We start from the raw sequence: 22,398 nt of genomic DNA, 5'->3' as shown, positions 1-22,398 counted from the left end.
CACATCTACCACCAGTGTCACACAAAATAGTTTCAATGCCTTAAAAATCTTCTGTGCCTAGTCATTTTTCCTTTTCCCCAAACCCCAACAAACACTAATCTTTTTATAGCCTCCATAATTTTCCCTTTTCTAAAATGTCATGTGATTGGAATCATACAGTAGGTAGGCTTTTTTTAATATTTATTTTCTGGACACAACACAATGCCTTTATTTTTATGTGGTGCTTAGGAGCGAACCCGGGTCCCGCCCGTGCTAGGCGAGCGCTCTATCACTGAGCCACAATCCCAGCTCCCAAGTAGGTAGGCTTTTCAGACTGGCTTCCTTTATATAGTAATTTGTATTTAAGGTTTCACCATGTCTCTTTATGACTTGAGAGCTCATTTCTTTTTATCACTTAATAATATTCAATTTTATGAATATATTAGAATTTGTTCACCCATTCATTAATTGAAGGGCTCACAGGTTTCGGTGATAATAAAGCTGCAATCAATAAAGCTGCACACATTTCTATTTCTGTGTGGACACAGTTTGCATCTCATTTTGATAAATATCAATGACTGCAATTGTCTAGACAGCATGGATAAGACTACGTTCAGCTTTGTAATAAGATTCTGCCAAACTGCCTTCACAGTGGCTGTACCATTTTTCTTCCCACCAACAATGGATGAGAGTTCCTGATGCCTACCATGGATCTTCTTTGGTAAACTGCCTGTTCAGATTCACTTTTTAACTAGGTTGTTTTCCTTCTATTATTGGATTTTAAGAAGTCTTTGTATATTTTAGATATAAACCCTTTATCAGGTAGTTTGCAAAGATTTTCTCCAAGCCTGTGGCTTGACTTTTCATTTGCTTAATATATTTCATGGAGTAGGAGTTTTTAACTTTAATAAACCCCAAATTAAAATTCTTTTCTTTCATGGATCATGCTTTTGGTATTGTCTCTAAAAAGTCATCACCAAATCAGAAATCATTTTATAGTTTTGAATTTTATATTTAGGTTCATTACCTATTTGAGTTAATTTTTGTGATGGGTACAAGGTCTGCATTTATATTTTTTCTTCTTTTTAATGGATATCCAGTTGTTCTAGCATCATTTGTTAAGAGGACTATCATTTCTCTTCATTTGTCACAGATCAGTTGACTATATATATTTGTGTGGGTCTATTTCTAGGCTCTTTATTCTAATTCATTGATCTCTTTGTCTGTTCTTTCCCCAATACCATACTCTCTTGATTACTGTAGCTTTATTTTCAGTCTTGAAGCTGGACATTGTTAGTCCTCTAACTTTGTTCTTCCTCTTTAATATTGTGTTTGCTATGCTGGACCTTTTGTCTTTAATTATAAACTTGGGATCGTTTTGTGAATATCATAAAATATCCTGGTGGAAATTTGATTAGTATTGTATTAAATCTATAGATCAAGTCAGAAGAACTGAAATCTTGATAATATTAATTCTTCCTGTGCAAAAACATGGAATATATTTCCACTTATTTAGATCGTTCTTGAATTCTTTTATCAGAGCTTTGTAGCTTCCTTCGTATAGATCTTGTATATATCTTGTTAGATTTATACCTAGCATTTTTTGGTGCTAATGTAAATGGTATAGTGTTTGTAATTTCCAATTCCAATTGTTCACTGCTGATATATAGGATAGTGATTAAATTTTATATATTAAACTTTATATCCTGCAATTTTGCTAGAATCACTTACTAGTTCCAGGATTTTTTTTTATTGTTGATTTTTTCAAATTTACTACACAAATAATCATGCTATCTGCAAACAAAGACAATTTTCTTTCTTCCCAATCTGCACGCCTTTCATTTTATTTTCTTGTCTTATTGCTTAGATAGGACTTTTGATACAATGTTGAAAAGGATTAGAGAGAGAGGAAATTCTTACTGTGCTCCTGATCTTAGGGTGAAAGTTCCTAATTGATATTAAGCTATAGGTTTTTTTTTGTTTGTTTGTTTTGTTTTTGTAGAGGATGTTTCTTTACATTCACAGTTTACCTAGTTTTTATTGGGAATGAGTGTTGGATATAGTTAAATGATTCTTCTACCTAGATTAATATGATGAAATAATTTTTCCTCTTTATCCTATTGATGTGATGAAGTTCACACAAGTTGTAATGATGAACCTGTCTTATATATCTGGAATGAATCTAACTTGGTCTTAGTTCATAATTCTTTTCATTCATTACTGAATTCAATTTTCTACTGCATACTCATAACAAATACTAGTATATAGCTTTCCTTTCTTGTGTATTTTTGTCTGAATTTCTGATCAGGGTGATGCTGGCCTCATAGAATAAGTTAGCAGTGTTCTGTTTTTATCTTCTGGAAGAAACTGAAGATAATTGGTATCATTTTTTTTCTTTGAATGGTAGAATTTGCCAATTAATGCATCTGGGGGCTGTAGAGAACTTGCCCAGCATGTGCTTAGCCCTGGGTTCAATCCCCAGCACCACAAACTTATATACATACATAAAATTCTTCATGAAAAAAAAAAACTATTACAATGAATGCATCTGGACCTGCTGCTTTCTGTTTTGGAAGATGTTAATTATTGAATCAATTTATTTAATAGCTATAGATCTATTAACCATATTTATTTTCATATTCACAGTTCTGCTTTGAGGAAGGAGAATACTCAGTGGTGCAGTGCTGGAAGGAAGAAGAGGGAGCAAGTAGGGATAAGAGGGTGGGTCAAAGCTAGAGAAGCCCTTGTGATCAACTTTCTGTGTGGATTTTCCCTAAGAGATCATGTCTGGAGTGAGCCAGCAACTTGACAAAATAAGCTGGGATCCACTTTCCTGATCCAATGAAGGGAAAAAGCAACCCCAGGGTGGGGACCTTCCCGGGGTCCCAGAGTCCTCTGAAGCAGGACTGGACCCAAGCCCAGGCACAACAGGGGCACTACTCACTCTGGTTCCTGCTGTGGGCGCCAGCCCCACTGCAGCCATGTAAGTGCTTCCAATGGTCTTGATCTTCTCTAGATCCTTATAAAAGTCTTTGTCCATGAGCTTTGTCAAAAACAAGACAGTTAAACATTATAGAACATTTGAGAGACATCATTGTAGTCATCAGCTATTGGGAGCAACTCGGGAGCTAACCAATACATTGTGCAGAGCAACCAAACCTCTTTCTTTTGGATGCCAGATAGGTTCTGGGACTGCATTTGAAAAAGGCAGCAAGGAAGAATGGTCAAGATCCATCCATGTCCCTGCAACTGAGCTCACAGTCACTGGGGGAAATGGGGTTTCTGGTGACGGCAGCAACAGGCAGACACAGTATCTGACTGGAGAAGGTACCTGGAGGTACCCAACTGTCTGCCCATCTACAGAGGAAGCTGCACAGCCCTGGTCACTGTAGATGTCAAGCTCTTGACAACTCAGTGGCCCCTGTCTCCCATCCTAGTGTAAACACCACCTTTTTTAATTGTCACAGCTGACCTGGACCCTAAAGGAGATGTGTGTGCTTATTCCCTACACATCTAGAGAGCATGACATATTGGATTAGGTGCAGGGAAAACCAATCAGTAAGATGTAAGCAGACAATACAGCATGGCCTCACCTCATCAAAGTCAGCGATAATCTCGTTAAGGAGTCGCAGACACTCCACTCCCATGTTGTTGCCATCCAGCTCGATGTAGAAGTCATTGAAGTTGGGGATAGAGGCAAACATGACACCCACCTGGGAGTAGGACTGGTAGTAGAGGTCCTGCAAGAACAGAAGGGTCAATTTGCCAGGCAGGGGTAGACAGAGCAGCACTTGGGCTAGGGACAATCCAGGCTGCATGGGCCCAGCCTGTTTTACAGACAGGGGGATAGGTTCCAGGGGTTTAAGGTCATGTGACTCATACCTCAGGGAAGACCCCTATGTCCCATCTTCTCTTGGAGGCCAGGAAGATGAAGAGGCCATAGGAAAAGACAGAATTTTAGGAAAGCCTTGCACTGCATGGCTGCAAAACTCAGCCAGATGAACAATTAGCACCTGGAGCGACTTCAGGCCAAAGAAGATCAAAGCTGAAACTTGGGGTTTCATTTCTGCCTTTAGGACCTTAAAAGACCAATCCACATTTCTTCATTTTTAAATCTGGCCTTTTAAAGCACCTGGCTTCTACTATATTAATGTTCTAACTCATTGCTATAGCAGTTACGGCCGTTAGAAGTTCTGAACAACCCCAATACACTAAGCAAAGGAAGGGAAAAAAGAGTCTTTAGAGGTTTCAAGCATATGTAACAAAACAAAGCACTCCATGGCCAGGCATGCTCTATTTTTTTAAGGTATGTATTGGCCAAAAAATTATCTATAAGGTAATTTGAAATTTTTAAGTCTTGAGAAACCACATCTGAGATTTACTAAAGCCTATTTTCCTTGCCTTGGATGGAATAATAATAAATACTATGTTCTTTCCCATGATTCAAAGGGGAGAAGAAAACTAAATCAAACACTCCTGTCAAATGGGGCCCCAGGAGCTTCCTGATGACCCAGCACTGGCCCTGCCCTCAGGCACAGGCCAGGTGGCCCAGTGAGAAGCTGAGTCTGCTAAATCACAACACCCTTCATCTAGGGAGGCCTCCAGTTAAAACAAAGAAAAGAGGGTGGGTCCAAACCAGATCTGCACCTGAATATCAGGATCCCCTGACACCTCAGAAGATCCCAGAAGACTTCAGTAGGGGCACAGGATGTGGTAACCATATAGCAAGGTGCTCACCATATTCCGGGGATTGGACATGAGGAAGTGCTGTGCAACGTGGGCTGGAAGGAGGTTAAAGAGGATCCTCTTGTTGTCCAGCTTTACCCTCTCCATATCATCCCGCTCCTCTTCTGCCTGAGGGGCATGGAGATCATGAGAATCAGTCATTCACCTGCCCTTACCTGCCCACTGCAGCTTCTCTCTGATCATCCACACTGGACTCTGTGAATGAACAGTCCACACTAGGGCTTTCCTTTCCTCCCACCAGACACAGGGAACAGAGTCAGATTACAGAACTGGGGAATTCACAGTTGTATGCATAAATCACCTCCCCTACCACTGTAACTTTCAAAGGACTGACAATGGCTCTCCTCACTTTCAGGTCTGCCCCATCCCCAGCCACTTCCTGGGAACCAGATACTTTGCACCAGCTCCAGGCATCCACCCAGGTCTGTTTGCCCAGTATCAGGCAGTGGATACTTCCCTAAGCCACCCAAAGTTCCCTCTAGAACTTCTCTGTCGTCCTTCATGAGAGCTCATATCCCTCTGATATTGAGACAAGAATGCTGTGGGATGTCGGCTCTCATTTGGAGGCAAACCAATAGGCTCATCTCAGACTTCCCAACTCAGACCCCCAAATCAAGGAGGCCCTGGAATGAGGTATTCGAAACTCTAAAAGAAAACAACTACCAGCCAAGATTGCTGTCTCCAGAAAGGCTATATTTCAAATTCAATGAAGAATTAAAAACTTCCCATGACATGGATAAACTAAAAGAACTCATGACCTCTAAGCCAGTTCTACAAAGAATACTCAAGACATACTGCAAATAGAGGAAACCAAAAGCAAACCCAAAGCTCCCAAAGAGATTAAGATCACTAGAAGAGCAGCCAATTGATTGAAAATTAAGACAGTTAAATATAGCAAAAACCAAAATGGCAGAAAAATAAAAACATATGCACATAATAACACTGAATGTAAATGATCTCAACTCCCCCAATTAAAGCACATAGATTAGCAGAATAGATCAAAAAACAAGATCCAACTACTTGCAGTGTGCCAGAGACTGATCTCATGGGCAAAGACCTCACAGGCTAAAAGTAGAATGATGGAAAAAAATATTCCATGCAAATGAAATCTGAAAACAAGCAGGTGTAGTTATTCTCATAACTGACAAGCAGATTCTAAGCAAAAGTTAACCAGATAAGACAAAGAAGGCCATTATGGACTGGTAACGGGAGCTATCCAACAAGAAGATATAACAATAGTAAATATATATAACCCAATTAGTGCACCTAATTTTATATATATATATATATATATATATATATATATATATATATATATATATATATATACACACACACACACACACACACACACACACACACATACTCTTGATGTTCAAATTATCTTATAGATTTACATATGTGTATGTGTGTGTGTGTGTGTATATATATATATATATATATACACACACATACATACATACATACATATTTCTTCTTGATGTTCAATCCCAGATAGAACTCAATACAAAACTACTGGGGGCTTTCAACACATTCTTATCAGCAATGGGCCATTCAAGGAAGCTATTTATGATATTAATATAAGTCAAATGGATCTAGTAGACATCTAAAGAATATTTCACCCCCAAACAGCTGAATTTACTTTCTTCTCAGTAGCTCATGAAACTTTTTCCAAAATAGACCATGTTGTATGTTAATAAATACAAAATAACTTGTACAATCCTGTGAAACCTATCAGATAATAATGGAATGAAACCAGAAGTTAATAGCAAGAAAAACATTGGAAACCATATAAACACATGGAGATTGAATAATACTCTGTTAAATGAAGAATGGATCAAAGAAGAAATGAGACTAGAAATAAAAAATTCTTAGAAATGAACATGAACAGAGATACAACGTATAAAAATCTATGGGATAGGATGAAAGCAGTTCAAAGAGGGAAATTTATAGCATTGACTGCCTGCATTAAAAAATAGAGAGATCCCAAATAAATAAGCTTATGCTACCACTCAAGGCCTTAGGGGGGGAAAAACTAATTCCAAAATCAGTAGAAGACAGGAAATAATTAAAATCAGATCCAAAATTAATGAAATAGAGAATAAAAAATACACAGGATCAGTGCAGCAAAGAGTTGGTTCTTCTAAAAGATAAGTAGTATTGGTAACTCTTAGCCAAACTAACCAAAAGAAAGCAAGAGAAAACCCAAATAACCGAAATGAGATGAAAAAGGACATATCGCCACACACCCCCTGAAATCCAGAAGATTATCAGAACTTATTTTGAAAATTTATACTCCAATAAACTGGAAAATGTAGATGACACTGACAAATTTCTAGACATAAATGACCTGCCCAAATTTAATCAGGAAGATATAGAAAACCTACACAGACCAATATCAAGTAATGAACTTGAAACAGTAACTGAAAGTCTTCCCAAAAAGAAAAGTCCGAGATCAGATAGATTCTCAGTTGCATTACACCAGACCTTTAAAGAAGAACTAACACCAGTCTTTCTCAAATCATTCCATGAAATTGAAAGGGAGGGAACACTCCCAAATACATTCCATGAAGCCAGTAAACCCTGATACCAAAACCCAAGACTCATCAAGGAACAACAAAAAAACAAACAAACAAACAACAACAACAAAAAACTAAATGCCAATGCCCCTAAAGAACATATGTGCAAAAAATCCTTAATAAAATATTAGCAAACGCCTTTCAAAAGCACATCAAAAAGATAATACGCTACAACCAATGGATTTTGTTACAGGGACGCAATGTTGCTAGACATACATGAATCCATAAATGTAATTCACCACATAAACAGAATTAAGGATACAAATCACATGATCAGAATAGGCCTTTGATAAAATGCAGCACCCATTCATGATAAAAATGCTAAAGAAGATCAAAGGTACTTACCTCAACATCATAAAGGCCATTTATGACAAGCCTTTGGGCTTGTCAACATCATACAAGATGGAAAAAAAAACTAAAAGCATTTCCTCTACAATCATAAACAAGACACTCTCACCACCACTCCTATTCAATATAGTCCTCGAAACATCAGCCAAAGTGATCATGCAATAAAGAGAAATCCAAGGAATACAAATAGGAAAAGAAGAAGTCAATTTTTATCTGTTTGCTGATGACGTGATCCTATATCTATACGAATCAAGTAACTGCACAGTAGAATACAAGATCAACATTCATAAATCAATAGCTTTCCTGCATTACAACTGTGATCCTGCTGAGAAAGGAAAACTATTCTATTTATAATGACCTGGAAAAACTAAAATACTTGGGAATTAATCTAGAAAAAAAAAACAGATCAAGAAAAAAACAGCCCTTACATTCATCATCCATTTGGAAGAATAAGAGACTCAGAATAGCCAAAGAAATCCTGAGCAAGAGGAGTGATGCAGGAGACATCACAGTACCTGATCTTAAATTATAGTACAGAGCTACTGTAACAAAACCAGCATGGTATTGGCATCAAAATAGACATAAAGACCAATGGACTAGAAGATAGAAATAAACCCACATATTTACAGTCCTCTGATACTTGACAAAAGTGCCAAAAATACATGTTGGATAAATGATAGTCTTTTAAACAAATGGTGCTGGAAAAACTGGATATTCACATGTAGACGAATGAAATTAGATCTGTATCTCTCACCCTGCACAAAGTCAAACCAAAGTGGATCAAAGACATAGGAATTAGAACAGAAACTTTTCAACTACTAGAAGAAAACAAAGGGTCAATACTCTATCATACAGGTGCAGGCACCAATTTCCTTAAAAAGACCCCTAAAGCTGAAGAAATAAAGATAAGAATAAGTGGGATGCCATCAAAATAAAAACCTTCTGCATAGCAAAGAAAATGATTAAGAGCATGAAGAGAGAGCCTACAGAATAACAGAAAATGTTTGCTAGACACTTCTCTGATCCAGAATAAATAAAGAACTCAAAAAGCTTAGTATCACAAAACAAATGACCCAATTAATAAATGGGCAAAAGAACTATATAGAATTTGTCCTAAAAAGAAACACAAATGGCCAACAAATATATGAAAAATTATTTAACAACCCTAGAAATCTGGGAAATGCAAGTCAAAACTACACTAAGATTTCATCTCACTCTAGTTGAAGTGAAAATTATCAATAATACAAATAATAATAAATGCTGGTGAGAATGTAAGATACACTCATATATATAGGACTGCAAATTAGTGCAACCACTCTTGAACACAGTATGGAGATTCCTCAAAAAACTAGGAGTGGAACCACCATATGGACCTGCTATCCCCACTCTTTGATATTTATCCAAAATAATTAAAATCATTATTCTACAGTGATACAGCTAGGTCAATATTTATAGCAGCACAATTCACAATAACCAAGTTATGGAACCAGCCCAGGTGCCCACCAGTAGATGAATGGATTAAGAAAATATAAGGTATATACACCATGGAGTTTTACTCTGTCATAAAGAAGAATGAGATTATGGCATTTACCTCTAAGTGGATAGAAATGGAAAACATCACACTAAATGAAATAAGCCAGATTCAGAAAATCAAGGGTCAAATGTTTGCTCTCATATATAAAAGTTAGAGCAAAACAAGGGGGGGAAAGAGGTGGGGGGATTGGATTTCATAAAGCTATAGGGAAGATTAGTGCAGTAGAAGAAGATTGAGAAGGAGGGAAGAGGGACACCAAAGGGAAGGAAATACAGAATAAGTTTAACAAAATCACACTACATGCATGTACATATACAACACAAGAAATTCCACCTTTATGTATATGTAAAAAGCACCCATCAAAAATATACAAATAAACAAGTGGAAGTAAGATCAGAAGCACAGAGGAAGGAGAAAAGTAGGATGAAGAAGGGGAGGGAAAGGTGGTAGCAGGGAACAGGAACTGAAATGGGTAAATCAAATTCCATGCATGTATGATTTTGTCAAAATGAACCCAATTACTATGTGTAACTATAATGCTCTAAGAGAGAGAGAGAGATTTCTGTGGGGACCTGGTGGGGTGGACCTAGAGCTCTGGCCAGTAATAAGCACCATCTCCTAGAACAGGAAACCAGAGGCTCCGATGTGAACAGCAGGCACAGCCTAGTCCTAGCCTGCTCACCACCAGCTGCAGGGCTCTGCAGAGGCTGATGAAAACAGCAGCATGGGCCACCAGGGGGCTTAAGATGTGCTGCTGGCAGGGCCCATGGCCTGTGGCACCGGCAGCCTTCAAAGACAGAAGCCACTGGAGTCACTGTACATCCATCACAGAAAATCTGATGCACAAGGAGCTCAGCCTTGGAAATCTACATGTGCCAGTATTTAAGGGCACCAAACTTCTGGGTATAGTAGAAATTGCATAATCACATCCTTGCTGAAGTCCCAAGACTTATTGCTAAAGGCCATGGCTCAGAGACCAGCACCATGGTTCATGTCCTATGTGGTAAGAGGCAGCTGCATCTCTCTGTGCTGCTGTCTCCTTGTTATAAAATATGTACGAAATATCTGTTTTTAGAGGCCCATTTCTAGGGCTGTACTCATCAAGGACTCCAGAATGGCATGTGGCCTCCTCAGCCTTAAAACTGTAGTCTCTCTTCTTGGTAGGATTGCTATGATTTAAGTTGAACTGGCTATTTACTTGCAGCTAGACTTCATGTAGTGATTCTAACCATTAAATCACAAAGTGGAGATTTCCAAGGAGAGATGTGAGGAGGCCCGAGCTGCGGGGGTTGGGCATGAGGCCACTCTGACCACAAGATCACCTGGCTATGCTGGGAAGGACCCCACCATTAGGTGTTTTCTGAGGAAAAATGGCCAATGAATCAGCAGGACCTATGAAGACAGCACCATCAATGTGTTTATCCTGCTTTTTAGCAAAAGCAAAACACAGTGGGCAAAGACAAAAGAGACAACCCTGGGCCATGACCTCCAGGTCAGAGCAGAGCTGTGCACGGGCTGCCCAGACAGCCCGGAGCCTGATCTGTAAACAGTAGAACATGGCCGTGGGCAATTCTGAAAGGGTCTCAGGGTTCATGGACTCTGTTGGAAAGAAAAGTCACAGAAGGCAACATGGGCATGCGCCTGCCACAAGCCTTTACTATTTAGGTGCAACACCGGCAGCAAGCCTCATGAAATCCATGTCTTGCTCTGGGTCTCACTCAAAGGTCAGTGGCCTCTATTTTCCAGTCTCTGATTGTCTTTCCATCTCACAGTCCTTTCAATATAACGTTTAGAACATGCTTCTCTCCATGGGGCACACATTATTATGTGTTACTGTGTTACCTTCTAATACACAAAGAAGAAAGGTTCTTAAAGGGTGAGATGAAGAGGAAGCAGTTTTGTGTAATCCCAGTGGCTTGGGAGGCTGGGGCAGGAGGATCCCAAGTTCAAAGCCAGCCTCAGCAACTTAGCAATGCCCTAAGCAACTTAGAGACCACCAACTCAAAATAAAAATAAAAAATTTAAAAATGGTCTGGGGATAAGACCCAGTGGGTAAGCTCCTCAGAGTTCAATCCCTGGTATGAAAATAAATAAAAATCAAACAAATAAATACTGGTTTTGTTGTATTTATTAATGGAACAAAAAAAAATTCATCCTCTTTCCAATGTGAATGTTAATATTTTAGTGATAACAATGCAATTGAATGTTTTGATTAAGAACAAAACCTTGGCTTATTACATTGTTATTAAAAAAGTCTGCCTCTGAGTTCTGTTATGTCAACATCTGAATTATGAGCTGTCCAAGTACCTGTCCTTCCTAACTCATTATATAGTTTTTAGTCCACATAGAGATGCAAAGATTTTTTTGTTGAAACTTGACTGAAAAATGTAGTTCTTCCCCATGCCAGTTGATTTTATGAACTAAACAGAAGTTATACTGTTATGTTTCAATGAGATGAAATTCAACTGGAATTCTCTAGAATTTCAACCTGCCAGGAAACTAGTATTTTAAAGACTTGTGGGTGACACACAACAGAGTCACATGACAGATGTACAGTCACAACTTTCCAAAATGTTCTCTTGACAGTAGTTCCTTTCAAAAGGCATTTCCCTTCTCACTTGCGCTTATATTTTAGAATTTCTCCACCAAGGCACATCTATTGACCAGAATGTAGCATTTCAGAGGAGGTCCCCACCTGAGGCACCTATCATTATGGAACAATAACCCAAGCCAAACAACAGACAGCCTGACTTGTCAACTTCCTGGGACATTGACAGGTACTGTAGCTGACTCTTGCCATCACCCTGACAAAGAGTCCTCAGTCTGACAAATGGGATCAGCAACACCCAGCCCAGCACCTAGAATCGACACTGCCCTCCCTATGAGGGAAGAGCACTACATGGTGGCCCCGTTCTCCCTCTATGCCCTCTTGCAAGGGACACACGACATTTGCTCAGAGAGATTAGCACAGACAATTTGTTCTTCCATACTAGGGGCAGTACATTTCTTAATGTTCAGACACAATCACTATAAATGAACTTTCTGATGTCCTCTCCCACTGAACCATCTAGTGTCCTTCCAGCTCTGAGAACCACTTCTTTTGGGGAGGATATAGAGAGGGAAAAAAACTTTCCCTAGCACAGGGAACAGCTAAGATCAAGCATCTTCAGGCCCCAGGGTAGAGGACATAGTTCCTAATTTTGGAACAGAGTTGTTTCATGTTATTTTCCTTTGATAATTGATTTTCCACAAAAAAAAAAAAAATCCACAACATGTGAATCAGTGATGGCATACATCTCTGCATCACGTCACTGCCCCTCAGATGGATCGAGTCCTAAGATCAGAGAGGCCCAGACAAGGCAGGCTAGGAGGGATGAGTGCCCAGAGCAGCACCCACCCCCGAAGTTTTTCAGGAAGGCTGAAACTTGAGCAGTCCACCTTGAACAGATTCTAGTGGCTTCCTTCTTCCCTGATAGCTCTGGAGTAGACATTCCTAATGTCCCCCCACTGACTTCTAGGAATGACAAAGTCACACAAGCCACCCCTTGAAGATGAGTGAGGACCACACGCTGCTTCTGGCCTAGAATCCTCAGCGTGGCCCTGGACCCCTCCACCCACCTTTCCATGCTGAAAAGAGCTAAGGAATCTCTAATGTCCATCAGCATGGCTCCTGGAGGACTATAGTGCTGTGGTTCCCCTGATGACCTGTAAACCTTGCTGATTTATCCTACTGACTCCTGGAGATCTCTCACTGCAGCCCAGCCCAGTCTAACCCTCAGAATGCTGGGTTCCAAAAGAAGCTTTAAAGGGCCACACTTTGGGGAACTTCTACCTTTCCCCTTATCTCCCTCCATACTGTTAAATCCCTAACAGGCTTTTACACCATTCCAGACCCCCACCCTCCCTTGTCCCCTGCAAGTGTGATCATATATTCTCCACCTCTGTCCCTTACTCTTTCCAGGCTTGATAAGGAGGGGTTTTCCCTCAAATAACAGCATTTCAAGAAGTTAACCATATTAACTGTACAAATTAATGGGTTTCACTGTGACATTTCCACACATGCATTGGTCATATCAACCATCTCTATTGCCAACTCTTGCCCGCTCCCTTCTCCCCTCTTCACTGGCTCCCTTAACCCCTCCCTAGTCTTCTATTTTTAGGTCATCTTTTTATTTTTTTACCTAACACATATGAGAGAATGCATGCAATACTTATCTCCAATTGCATTAATTTTCCTGCAATTGACACAATTTCATTTTTTTATATCTGAATAAAACTTCATTGTGTGTAAACCACATTTTCTTTATCCATTCATCTGCTGACAGGCAACTAGACTGATCTTGGCTATTGTGAACTGTGCTTCTAGAAACATGAGTGTACAGGTGTCTCTGTGGTGTGCTGACTTCATTTCCTTGAGGAGTGGTATAGATGGAACATATGATAGTTCTACTTTTAGTTTTTTGAAGCACCTCCATACTGATTTCCATAGTGGCAGTACTAATTTACATTCCCATGAACAGTGTATAGAGTTCCTTTTTTCCCCACATACTTGCAGCATTTGGTTTATTGTTTTGTTGTTGTTGTTGTTTTGTTTGGTAATAGCTATTCTGACTGGGGTGAGATGGAATCTCAACATAAGGTTTGATTTTCATTTCCCTGATGACTAAAGATGTACTTACTTTGAGAAGTATCTAGATTCATTTATCCATTTATTGATTAGATCACTTTTTTCATTTGTTAATTTTTTTGAGTTCTTTGTATATTCTGAATATTCATTTTCTGTCAGATAAATAGCTCGCAAAAATTTCTCCCATTCTTTGGACAGTCTTTCCATTGTTAATTATTTTTCTGATGTGCAGCTTTTGAATTTGATGTATTCCCATTTGTTAGTTCTTAATATTATTTCCTGAGCTATTGGAGGACTCTTTAGGGTGTTGTGGTTTGTGCCAATATCCTAAAGTGTTTCCTCTATGTTTTCCTCTAGTAGTTTCAAATCTTAAAGTCTTATTTCATTTTGAGTTGGTTTTTATTCACTCTGATAGATATTATTCTAGGCTCAATCATGTGATTACTCAGTGTTCCCAGCACAATTTATAGAGGCTCTCTTGTCTTCAAAGTATAGTTTGGCACCTTTGGTGAAAATCAGATAGTTCCAGGTGTATGGGTTTAATTCTGGGTCCTCTATTTTGTTTCATTCTGTTCCATATCTATTTTGTGGCAACAGCATGCTGATTTTATAACTATGGCTCTGAATATATTGTGAAATTAGGTATTGTGATGCTCCAAGCATTGCTCTTTGCTCAGGATTGCTTAGTTTTTTTTTTTTTTTTGTCTTTTGTGCTTCTATACGAAATTTAGGATTCTTTTATTCTAGTTCTATGAAGAAAGTCTTTGGTACTCTAACGAGCTTTGCATTGAACCCTTTTATTGTTTTTGATTGTAGGGCCATTTTAACAATATTAATTCTCCCAGTCCATGAACATGGAAAGTCTTTCCATCTCCTAGTATCTTCTTCAATTTCTTTCTTCAGTGTTTTATAATTTTCATCATAGAGGTCTTTCACCTCCTTGGTTAGATTTATCTCTATATTTTTGAGGCAACTTTAATTTATTTTTCAGTTTGAAGAGTCTTTTGGTAGAGTCTTTAAGGTCTTCTAAATTTAGAATTATATCATCTGCAAACAGGAATAATTTAATTCCCTCCTTTACTACTTGTATCACTTATGATTGTTTCTCTTGCCTATATGTTCTGTTTAAAATATCAACTATAACATTGAATAAAAGGGTGAGAGTAGACAACCTAGTCTCATTCTTGATTTTAAAGAAAATGATTCCAGTTTTTCCACATTCAAGATGATTCTGGCAATGGGTTTGTTATACATAGCTTTTATTATGCTAAGATATGATCTTTGCTCCTAGTTTTTTCAGTGATTTTTGTTTTGTTTTTAATTAAGAAGTGTTACTGAATTTTATCACAGGCATTTTATGCATCCATTGATATTATCATGTGATTTTTGTCCTTGATTCTATTTTATGTTTTATTACATTAATGTATTTGAATATGTTGAACCATTCTTGCACTCCTGGAATGAAAGCAACTTGTTGATCATGGTGCATGACTGATTTTTAATGTGCTTTTAAATTCAATTTACAAGTATAATATATAAATTTTTACATGTGTATTCATCAAGGATATTGGTCTACAGGTTTTTGTTTTCCTTTTATTTCTTTTTTTCTACTAGGAATTGAACTCAAGAGTGCTTTACCACTGAGCTATATCCTTAACCATTTTTCTTTCTTTATTTATTTTTTAATTTTGATACAGAATCCCAAAAAGTTGCTCATGGCCTCACTAAATTTCTGAGGCTGGCCTTGAACTCATAATCCTCCTGCTTCAGCCTCCTAACTCACTGGAATTAGAGGTGTGTGCTATCATGCCTGACTTAACAGTTTTTTTTTTCTTCATTTTGTTCTTATTTGGTTTTAGCAGCAGGGTACCACTGGCTTGTAGAATAAGTTTGGAAGGATTTCTTCCCTTTCCATTTTATGGAGCAATTTAAGGAGCACCAGTATTAGTTGTTTAAAAGTCTAGCAAAATTCAGCAGTGGACCACCTGGGCTCTTGTTTGTTGGAAGACTTTTCATTATTGCTTCAATTTCACGGCATGTTATTTCTCTGTTTACATTTTCTATATCCTCTAGGTTCAATGTTGGAAGATCAGACACGTTCAGGAATTTGTCCATTTCTTCCAGATTTTCCATTTTATTGAAATATAGTTTTTACTGATCATCTGTATTTCAGTGCTATCTGGCTTAATGTCTCCATTTTCATAGCTAATTATGTTAATGTAGGTCTTCTTTCTTTTTGTTTATTTAGATAAGAGTTTGTCAATCTGTTAACCAACTCTTTGTTTCATTGATTTTTTTATTGATTCTTAGACCTGATATGCAGGTCTAAGATCACCTGGTCAAGAAGCAGTTTTAGAGGTCATCTCACCTCTATGGGATTAGTGAACCAGTCTCCACCATCTTAAGCCATAATCCACTTTTCCTTGAGTAGCTTGAAGAGATCCAAAATTCACTCCTATGTAAGTCTGCCTCATCCAATCTCAAACACTCAGGCTGCTGAAGAACTCCCCTGTTGTTAAATAAAATTCTGGACCTTTTGTCCAAAGGTCCTTTTAGTCTGATTTCATTTAATTCAGCTCTGGTCTTTATTATTTCTTTCCTTCTACTGATTTTGGATCTCCTTTGTTCTTGTTTTTCTAAAACCTTGAAATACATGATTAGGTTATTTACTTGAGTTCTGTAAGTTTTTTTAAAGTTGTCACTCATAGCTACACACTTCCCTCTTAGTACTGCTTTCTCTGTATTTCACACCTCTGGTATGTTGTGTTTTCATTTTAATTTGAGAATTTTTAAATCCTCTCCCCTGATTTCTTCAATGACTCAGCCTTTGGTCAAAATGTATTGTTCAAGCCATGTGCAGTGGCACACACCTGTAATCCCAGCAGCTCTGGAAGCTGAGACAGGAGGATCACAAGTTCAAAGCTAGCCTCAGCAACAGGAAGGCACTAAGAAATCCAGTGAGACCCTGTCTCTAAAATATTAAAAAGGACTCAGGATGTGGCTCAGTGGTTAAGCATTCCTGGGCTCAATCCTCATAAAAAAATAAGATAGAAATGAAATTAATAAAGAGGGGGAAAAGGGAAAGCAAAATAACAGAAAATTCAAAAACAGAAAGCAGGATAAAGCAAGAAAGAAAAAGTTAAAATTAAAGAAAGAAAAGAAAATGTGAATCTTAAAAGGAAAAAAAAAGAATAAGTAAAAAGAAAAAAAAGGACCACACACACACACACACACACACACACACACACGGATCAAACAGCCAAAACATTAAAAAAGTTGAAAGAAAATGAAAATATTGTGTGCATTGATGTGGTTGATTGTGTGGACAAGAATTGATGTTTCCTATGTGTGTTGATCATACTTCTTTCCTTGTCCTCTTATGCTATGCACCACTTGGAGAAAGCAAAGACTGGGGATTATTCGACCCTTCTTTCTTTTGTGTTGCTTGACAGATGAACAGTAAGAGTGGACTGGGATTGGAGCCAGCTGGAATAGTTCTCAGCTGCCATGCATTTCAGTACAAGGTACTAAGGAATGCAATGTTCCCTTGGCAGAAACTTACTGAAGAAAGATTAACTCAGCACACTCCATCAGTGCTCTGATGCTGAGCACTGCATCACATCTACATCTCTGGTGCCTCTTGAGAAGGCCACACAGAGGGCAAAGCAACTCTGCACTGAGTCAGGGGACATAGGAGGCCATATAAAATCCAATGCCCACAACTCCAGCTTATGAGACCCAGCTCCCAGGCGTGATAACACATGCCTGCTCAGTCCCTCCAGAATATCTTCAGATGGCTACCAGAGCCACTGGCCTTTAAGGGGAAAGCAAGGCCCACTCCCTTTTATGACACAACTGGTATTCCACTTCATAGAGTTTCCCACAGGTTTGTCTCAGCGGCACTTCTAGGGGCTAAACTAAATCTCAATGGAAACACCCACTGAGACAGTGTACTAGTATTTGTTGCAGGTTCCTGAAGACAGAAAGATGCAGGGAATTGTCCAAAGCAGCAAGCTCACATGTGACCTTCTCAAGATGGTTCTTCATTATAGCATCATGAGTACATATTGGAAAGTGCTGACTTCTCCAGGGCAAGCCTGATATGCAGGTCTAAGATCACCTGTGTCAAGAAGCAGTTTAAGAGGTCATCTCACCTCTATGGGATTAGTGAACCAATCTCCACCATCTTGAGCCATAATCCACTTTTCCTTGAGTAGCTTGAAGAGATCCAAAATTCACTCCTATGTAAGTCTGCCTCATCCAATCTCAAACACTCAGGCTGCTGAAGAACTCCCCTGTTGTTGAATAAAATTCTGGACCTTTTGTCCAAAGGTCCTTGTTCTGGTCTCAGTCTGCTAGAGACCAACCATGTCAAGATTGGAGGGCTGGAATCCCCTCACTCACAGTACCGCCTAGGTTCCTTCAGCTACCCCTCCTAACTGTGGCTGCTCTGAAGGGCCCTCATTGGCTGGGTATCCAAGCTGAGGCTAGCAGGTTAGGTTACAGCTAAGTTCTCTCACAGGCAGGGCACTGGCCTGAATCAAATCTTTAGCCAAATGCCCAGCTCCCAGCTAACCTAGCCCCCCACCCCCAGTCTCTCTCTGGGAGCTGCTGCTAAACTGTTTGTTCTACCCTATGCTTGCAAAGGACTGTGTTTCAAACACAAAATTCCCTTTCAGTTTTATCCTGTCCAATTGTTCCAGCAATCCAGCTGTCATGGTGAGCTTGAATTCTGAGCCCTGAAAGGGTCATTTTGATGGCAGCTCCAAGCCCCATATCTTTCTCCAACTCCAAGACCGGGGACATAAATGACCAATTAAAGGCAAAGGAGAAAGCATCATTGAGAGACAGAGAGAGTTCTAGTTCCCTGCCAGAAATGCTGACTTTGTCTGGTTACACCAGGGACTACAAAAATCATGAAAACATGTATGCATCTCACTAACAATTTCTTCAGATCATGCATAAGTCTTTACACATACTATTAATCCTATGGGGCAGGCTGACTATTATGCAGATGTTTCTAATCTGTGTACCTAGCCTCCCCTCCCCTGTCCTAATTGCTCAGTGTCCTTGCTTGCCCCTTGCCCATCTCAATACTTCCTATCCATCAAGTTCTGCCAATATACAGGCTATTCTCTCTATATATTTCTCTTTCATCTGCTGCCTGCTGTTCAGATCAGCTCCACTTCTCTCTTGGCCCAGTGGGTCCGGAAAATATAGTTTCCAGGTTGCTTACGGAATAAAATCATATGCAGCCTGTGGGTTCTCACAATGTTGACTAATCTGGAAGACTAGGGAGATCAAGGCCACATGAGTTCACAGGGAGGATATCAAAGAGGAGAGGGAAGTCTGAAGACTTGTAGAGAGTTCCCTTCAAGTCTTCAGTTAAGTACTAATTAGGACAGATTAGAAAACAAATCACCCAACAAATCAGAGGAACAATCCCCCAAAGCTCATACAATGCTGAATACAGTTCCTACCCCCACTGACAAAATGGGAAACCTCATAATTCACTATCCATCAGGTAGAATACTGAAAATAGTTTTGCCTCCATCGTGGGAAAAATTTGTCCTAGAATAAGTGTTGTTCAATTTCTTCCTAATGAATGTTAAAAGCAAGACCCAAAAGGATCAAAATGTTGCCAAGTAACTTATCAGGGTCCCAGAGAAAGGATCAAGAATAATTTTAGGAGCACAAGACTATCCAGCACTCAAAAAAAAATAAGATAACCCATTAAAAATTAACATATGCAAAGAAGCAAAAAAGTACAACTCATAATAAGGAAATAAACCAATATTAACTTGTTTACAGTTAATAGGATTAGTTAGACAAAGATACTATAACAGTTATTATGCATGTATTCCATATAAGGCAGAGGAACCACTGTAAGTATAAACATTGAAGATATTAAAAAGACCTAACTATAACTTCAAGAAACCTGTAATATCTGAGGTGAAAAAATGCACTGGGTAGAACTAACATTAGGTTAGACATTTCAGTAGAAAAGATTAGTGAACTAGAAGACATAGTTGTAAAAACTACCAAAAATAAACACAGAAAAAGGAAAAAACAACAACAAAAAAATGAACAGAGTATTAGTGAAGTGTGGTACATGTGTAACGGGTGTTCCTGAAGAAGGAGAGAGACAGAAAGTGGGGAGATATAGAAATAAAAATACTGGAAGAAAAAATGGCTAAGATTTTCCCAAATTTTATGGAACTGTAAAGCCAGAGATCCAAGAAAATCAACAAATCCTAAATACAAGAAGTATGAAAAAACTACACCAAGAACATCACAACCACTTAAAACCAGCGATAAATTCTTTAAAAAACAGGTTTTTAAAAAGACACATTACATATAGAGAAACCAGTGCAGATGGCAGCAGACTTCTTTATTGGAAACAACGCCAGACAGAAGACAGTGGGAACGTCTTTAAAGCACTGAAATGAAAGATCATCTACCTAGAATTCTATTCCCCCCACCCCCCCCCCCAAAAAAAACCCTTTCAACTATGATGATAAGATAAAGATTTTTTTAGACATCTAAAAGCTGAAAAAAAATAATTACCAACAGACCTGAAAGATATGTTAAAGCAAGTTCTTTAGATAGGTAGAAATATAGATGCACACAGAAAAGGGAAAAGTATCAGAAATCGTAACCATGTGGGTAAGTTAAAAACTTACTAAATATCTCTAAAAATATAATTGTTCTTCAGAAAGGGTCCCATATACTTCTTCTCCAGTTGCTGCTTTTAATATTAGTTTTATTTTTATTTATTTTTGAACTGGGGATTGAGCTCAGGGATGTTATACCACTAAGCTATATCCCTAACCCTTTTTATTTTTTATTTTTTTTTAGTTTTAAGACTGGGTCTTGCTAAATTGCGGAGACTGGCCTTGATCTTGCAATCTTGCCTCACCCTCCTAAGTAGCTGGGATCATAGATGTGTGGCTTTAATATTAACAGCGTCTGTTAGTATGGTACATTTGTTACAACTGATGAATCAATATTGGTATATTATTAACTAAGTCGTTTTTTTTTTTCAGTGCTGGAGATTGGGCACAAGGGTGCTCTACCATTGAACTACATCCACAGCCCTTTTTATTTTTTTTTATTTTAAGATAAGGTCTTGCTAAATTGCTGAGGCTGGCCAGGTAAAGTGGTGCACACCTCCAATCCCAGCAACCAGGGGAGGCTGAGGCAAGAGGATTGCAAGTTTGAGGTCAGTCTCAGCAACTGAGTGAGATGCTATCTAAAAATACAAAAGACTGGGGATATAGCTCAGTGGTAGAGCACCTCTGGGTTCAATCCTCAGTGCCAAAAAAAAAAAAAGTTGTTGAGGCCAGTCTTGAATTTGCAATCCTTCTGCCTCAGCCTTCCAAGTAGCTGGGATTATGGCTGTATACCACCATGCCTGTCACTGACCAATGTTTGAGTAGATGCATCCAACATTCTGCATGAAACTTCACACAGAATAGTTTCAATGCCCTAAAATGCCCTCGGGCTACACCTGTTTTACCCTCTCCCCATCCTATGTAAGTCAGATATTTTTACTGTCCTCATAAGCTTTGCCTTTACTAGAATGTCAAATATTTGGAATCATATCACACGTAGCCTTTCAGATTGTCTGAAATATGTATTTAATGTCTTTCCATGTGTTCATTGATTGATTTCTTTTTAGTTCTGGACTATTTAGTAATATTCCATTCTCAAGATGTACCATTCATTCACCTACTAAAGGACAACTTGCTCATTTCCAAGTTTTGGAAATTATAAATAAAGCTGCTACAAAAAAATTAAAAATAATAAAAATATAATTGCTCATGATTTTCTATCAATAACAATGTATTTTGGGGTTTAAAATATATGTACAAATAAAATAAATCTATAATGACAATTGCAAAAACTTAAGATGGAAGAAATGGTCTCAATCAGTTAAGAATACTATCAATATAAATTATCACAGACAGGATGACTTAAAGAACAAGCATTTCTCCCAATTCGGAAGGCTACAAAGGCTCAGGGCACCAGCATGGCTGGGTTTTGACAAGAACCTGCTTCCTGGTTGCAGATAGCCAGCTTCTCATTGTTCTCTTCATATGGCAGAAAGAGGATAAGAGAGATCTTTGGGCCCTCTTTTGCAAGGGCACTTATCACATTCATGAGGGCTCCACCCTCATGTGCTAACACCCTACCTTCTAATACCATCAAATTAGGGGTTAGAACTTTAACATATGGACTTTGGGGGCAACACAAACAATCTACTGTAGATATATTCTGTTATAAGATTCTTACATGATGTGTGAGATAGTATATCACTTGAAGGTAGACTATGGTAAGTACCTATTATGACAATGCAAAAAAAAAAAGTTATAGCTAAGGGAGAAAAAGATTAAATTGAATAACAAAAATAATTAACCCAAAACAGGCAGAAAACAAAGAAATAAAGAAAATAAGAGACAGCAAGATGGTAAAAATCCAACAATGTCAAAAATTACACTATAATTGGCCTTAACGGTTAAAAGTTAGAGATTTATAAATTGGAAAAAAGAGCAAGACTCTATCATATATTGCTTAAAATGAAT

The 22,398-nt window shown here is 38.4% G+C and overlaps 1 protein-coding gene across 1 annotated transcript in view; it reads right to left on the bottom strand.

Annotated features, from left to right (window-relative positions):
- Positions 1-22,398, bottom strand: part of Adcy1 (adenylate cyclase 1) — a 144,645-nt gene that overhangs the window by 5,317 nt on the left and 116,930 nt on the right. Inside the window, exons 15-17 of the mRNA XM_027938399.2 lie at positions 4,717-4,833; positions 3,573-3,719; positions 2,924-3,022 (exon numbers count right to left, since the gene is read on the bottom strand). Coding sequence (XP_027794200.2) covers positions 2,924-3,022; positions 3,573-3,719; positions 4,717-4,833 — 363 coding nt within the window. The remainder of the gene's footprint in view (positions 1-2,923; positions 3,023-3,572; positions 3,720-4,716; positions 4,834-22,398) is intronic.

Source organism: Marmota flaviventris, chromosome 1 (genome assembly GCF_047511675.1).
Source record: "Marmota flaviventris isolate mMarFla1 chromosome 1, mMarFla1.hap1, whole genome shotgun sequence".
NCBI lineage: Eukaryota > Metazoa > Chordata > Mammalia > Rodentia > Sciuridae > Marmota > Marmota flaviventris.
This window is presented reverse-complemented; position numbering and strand designations above follow the sequence as displayed.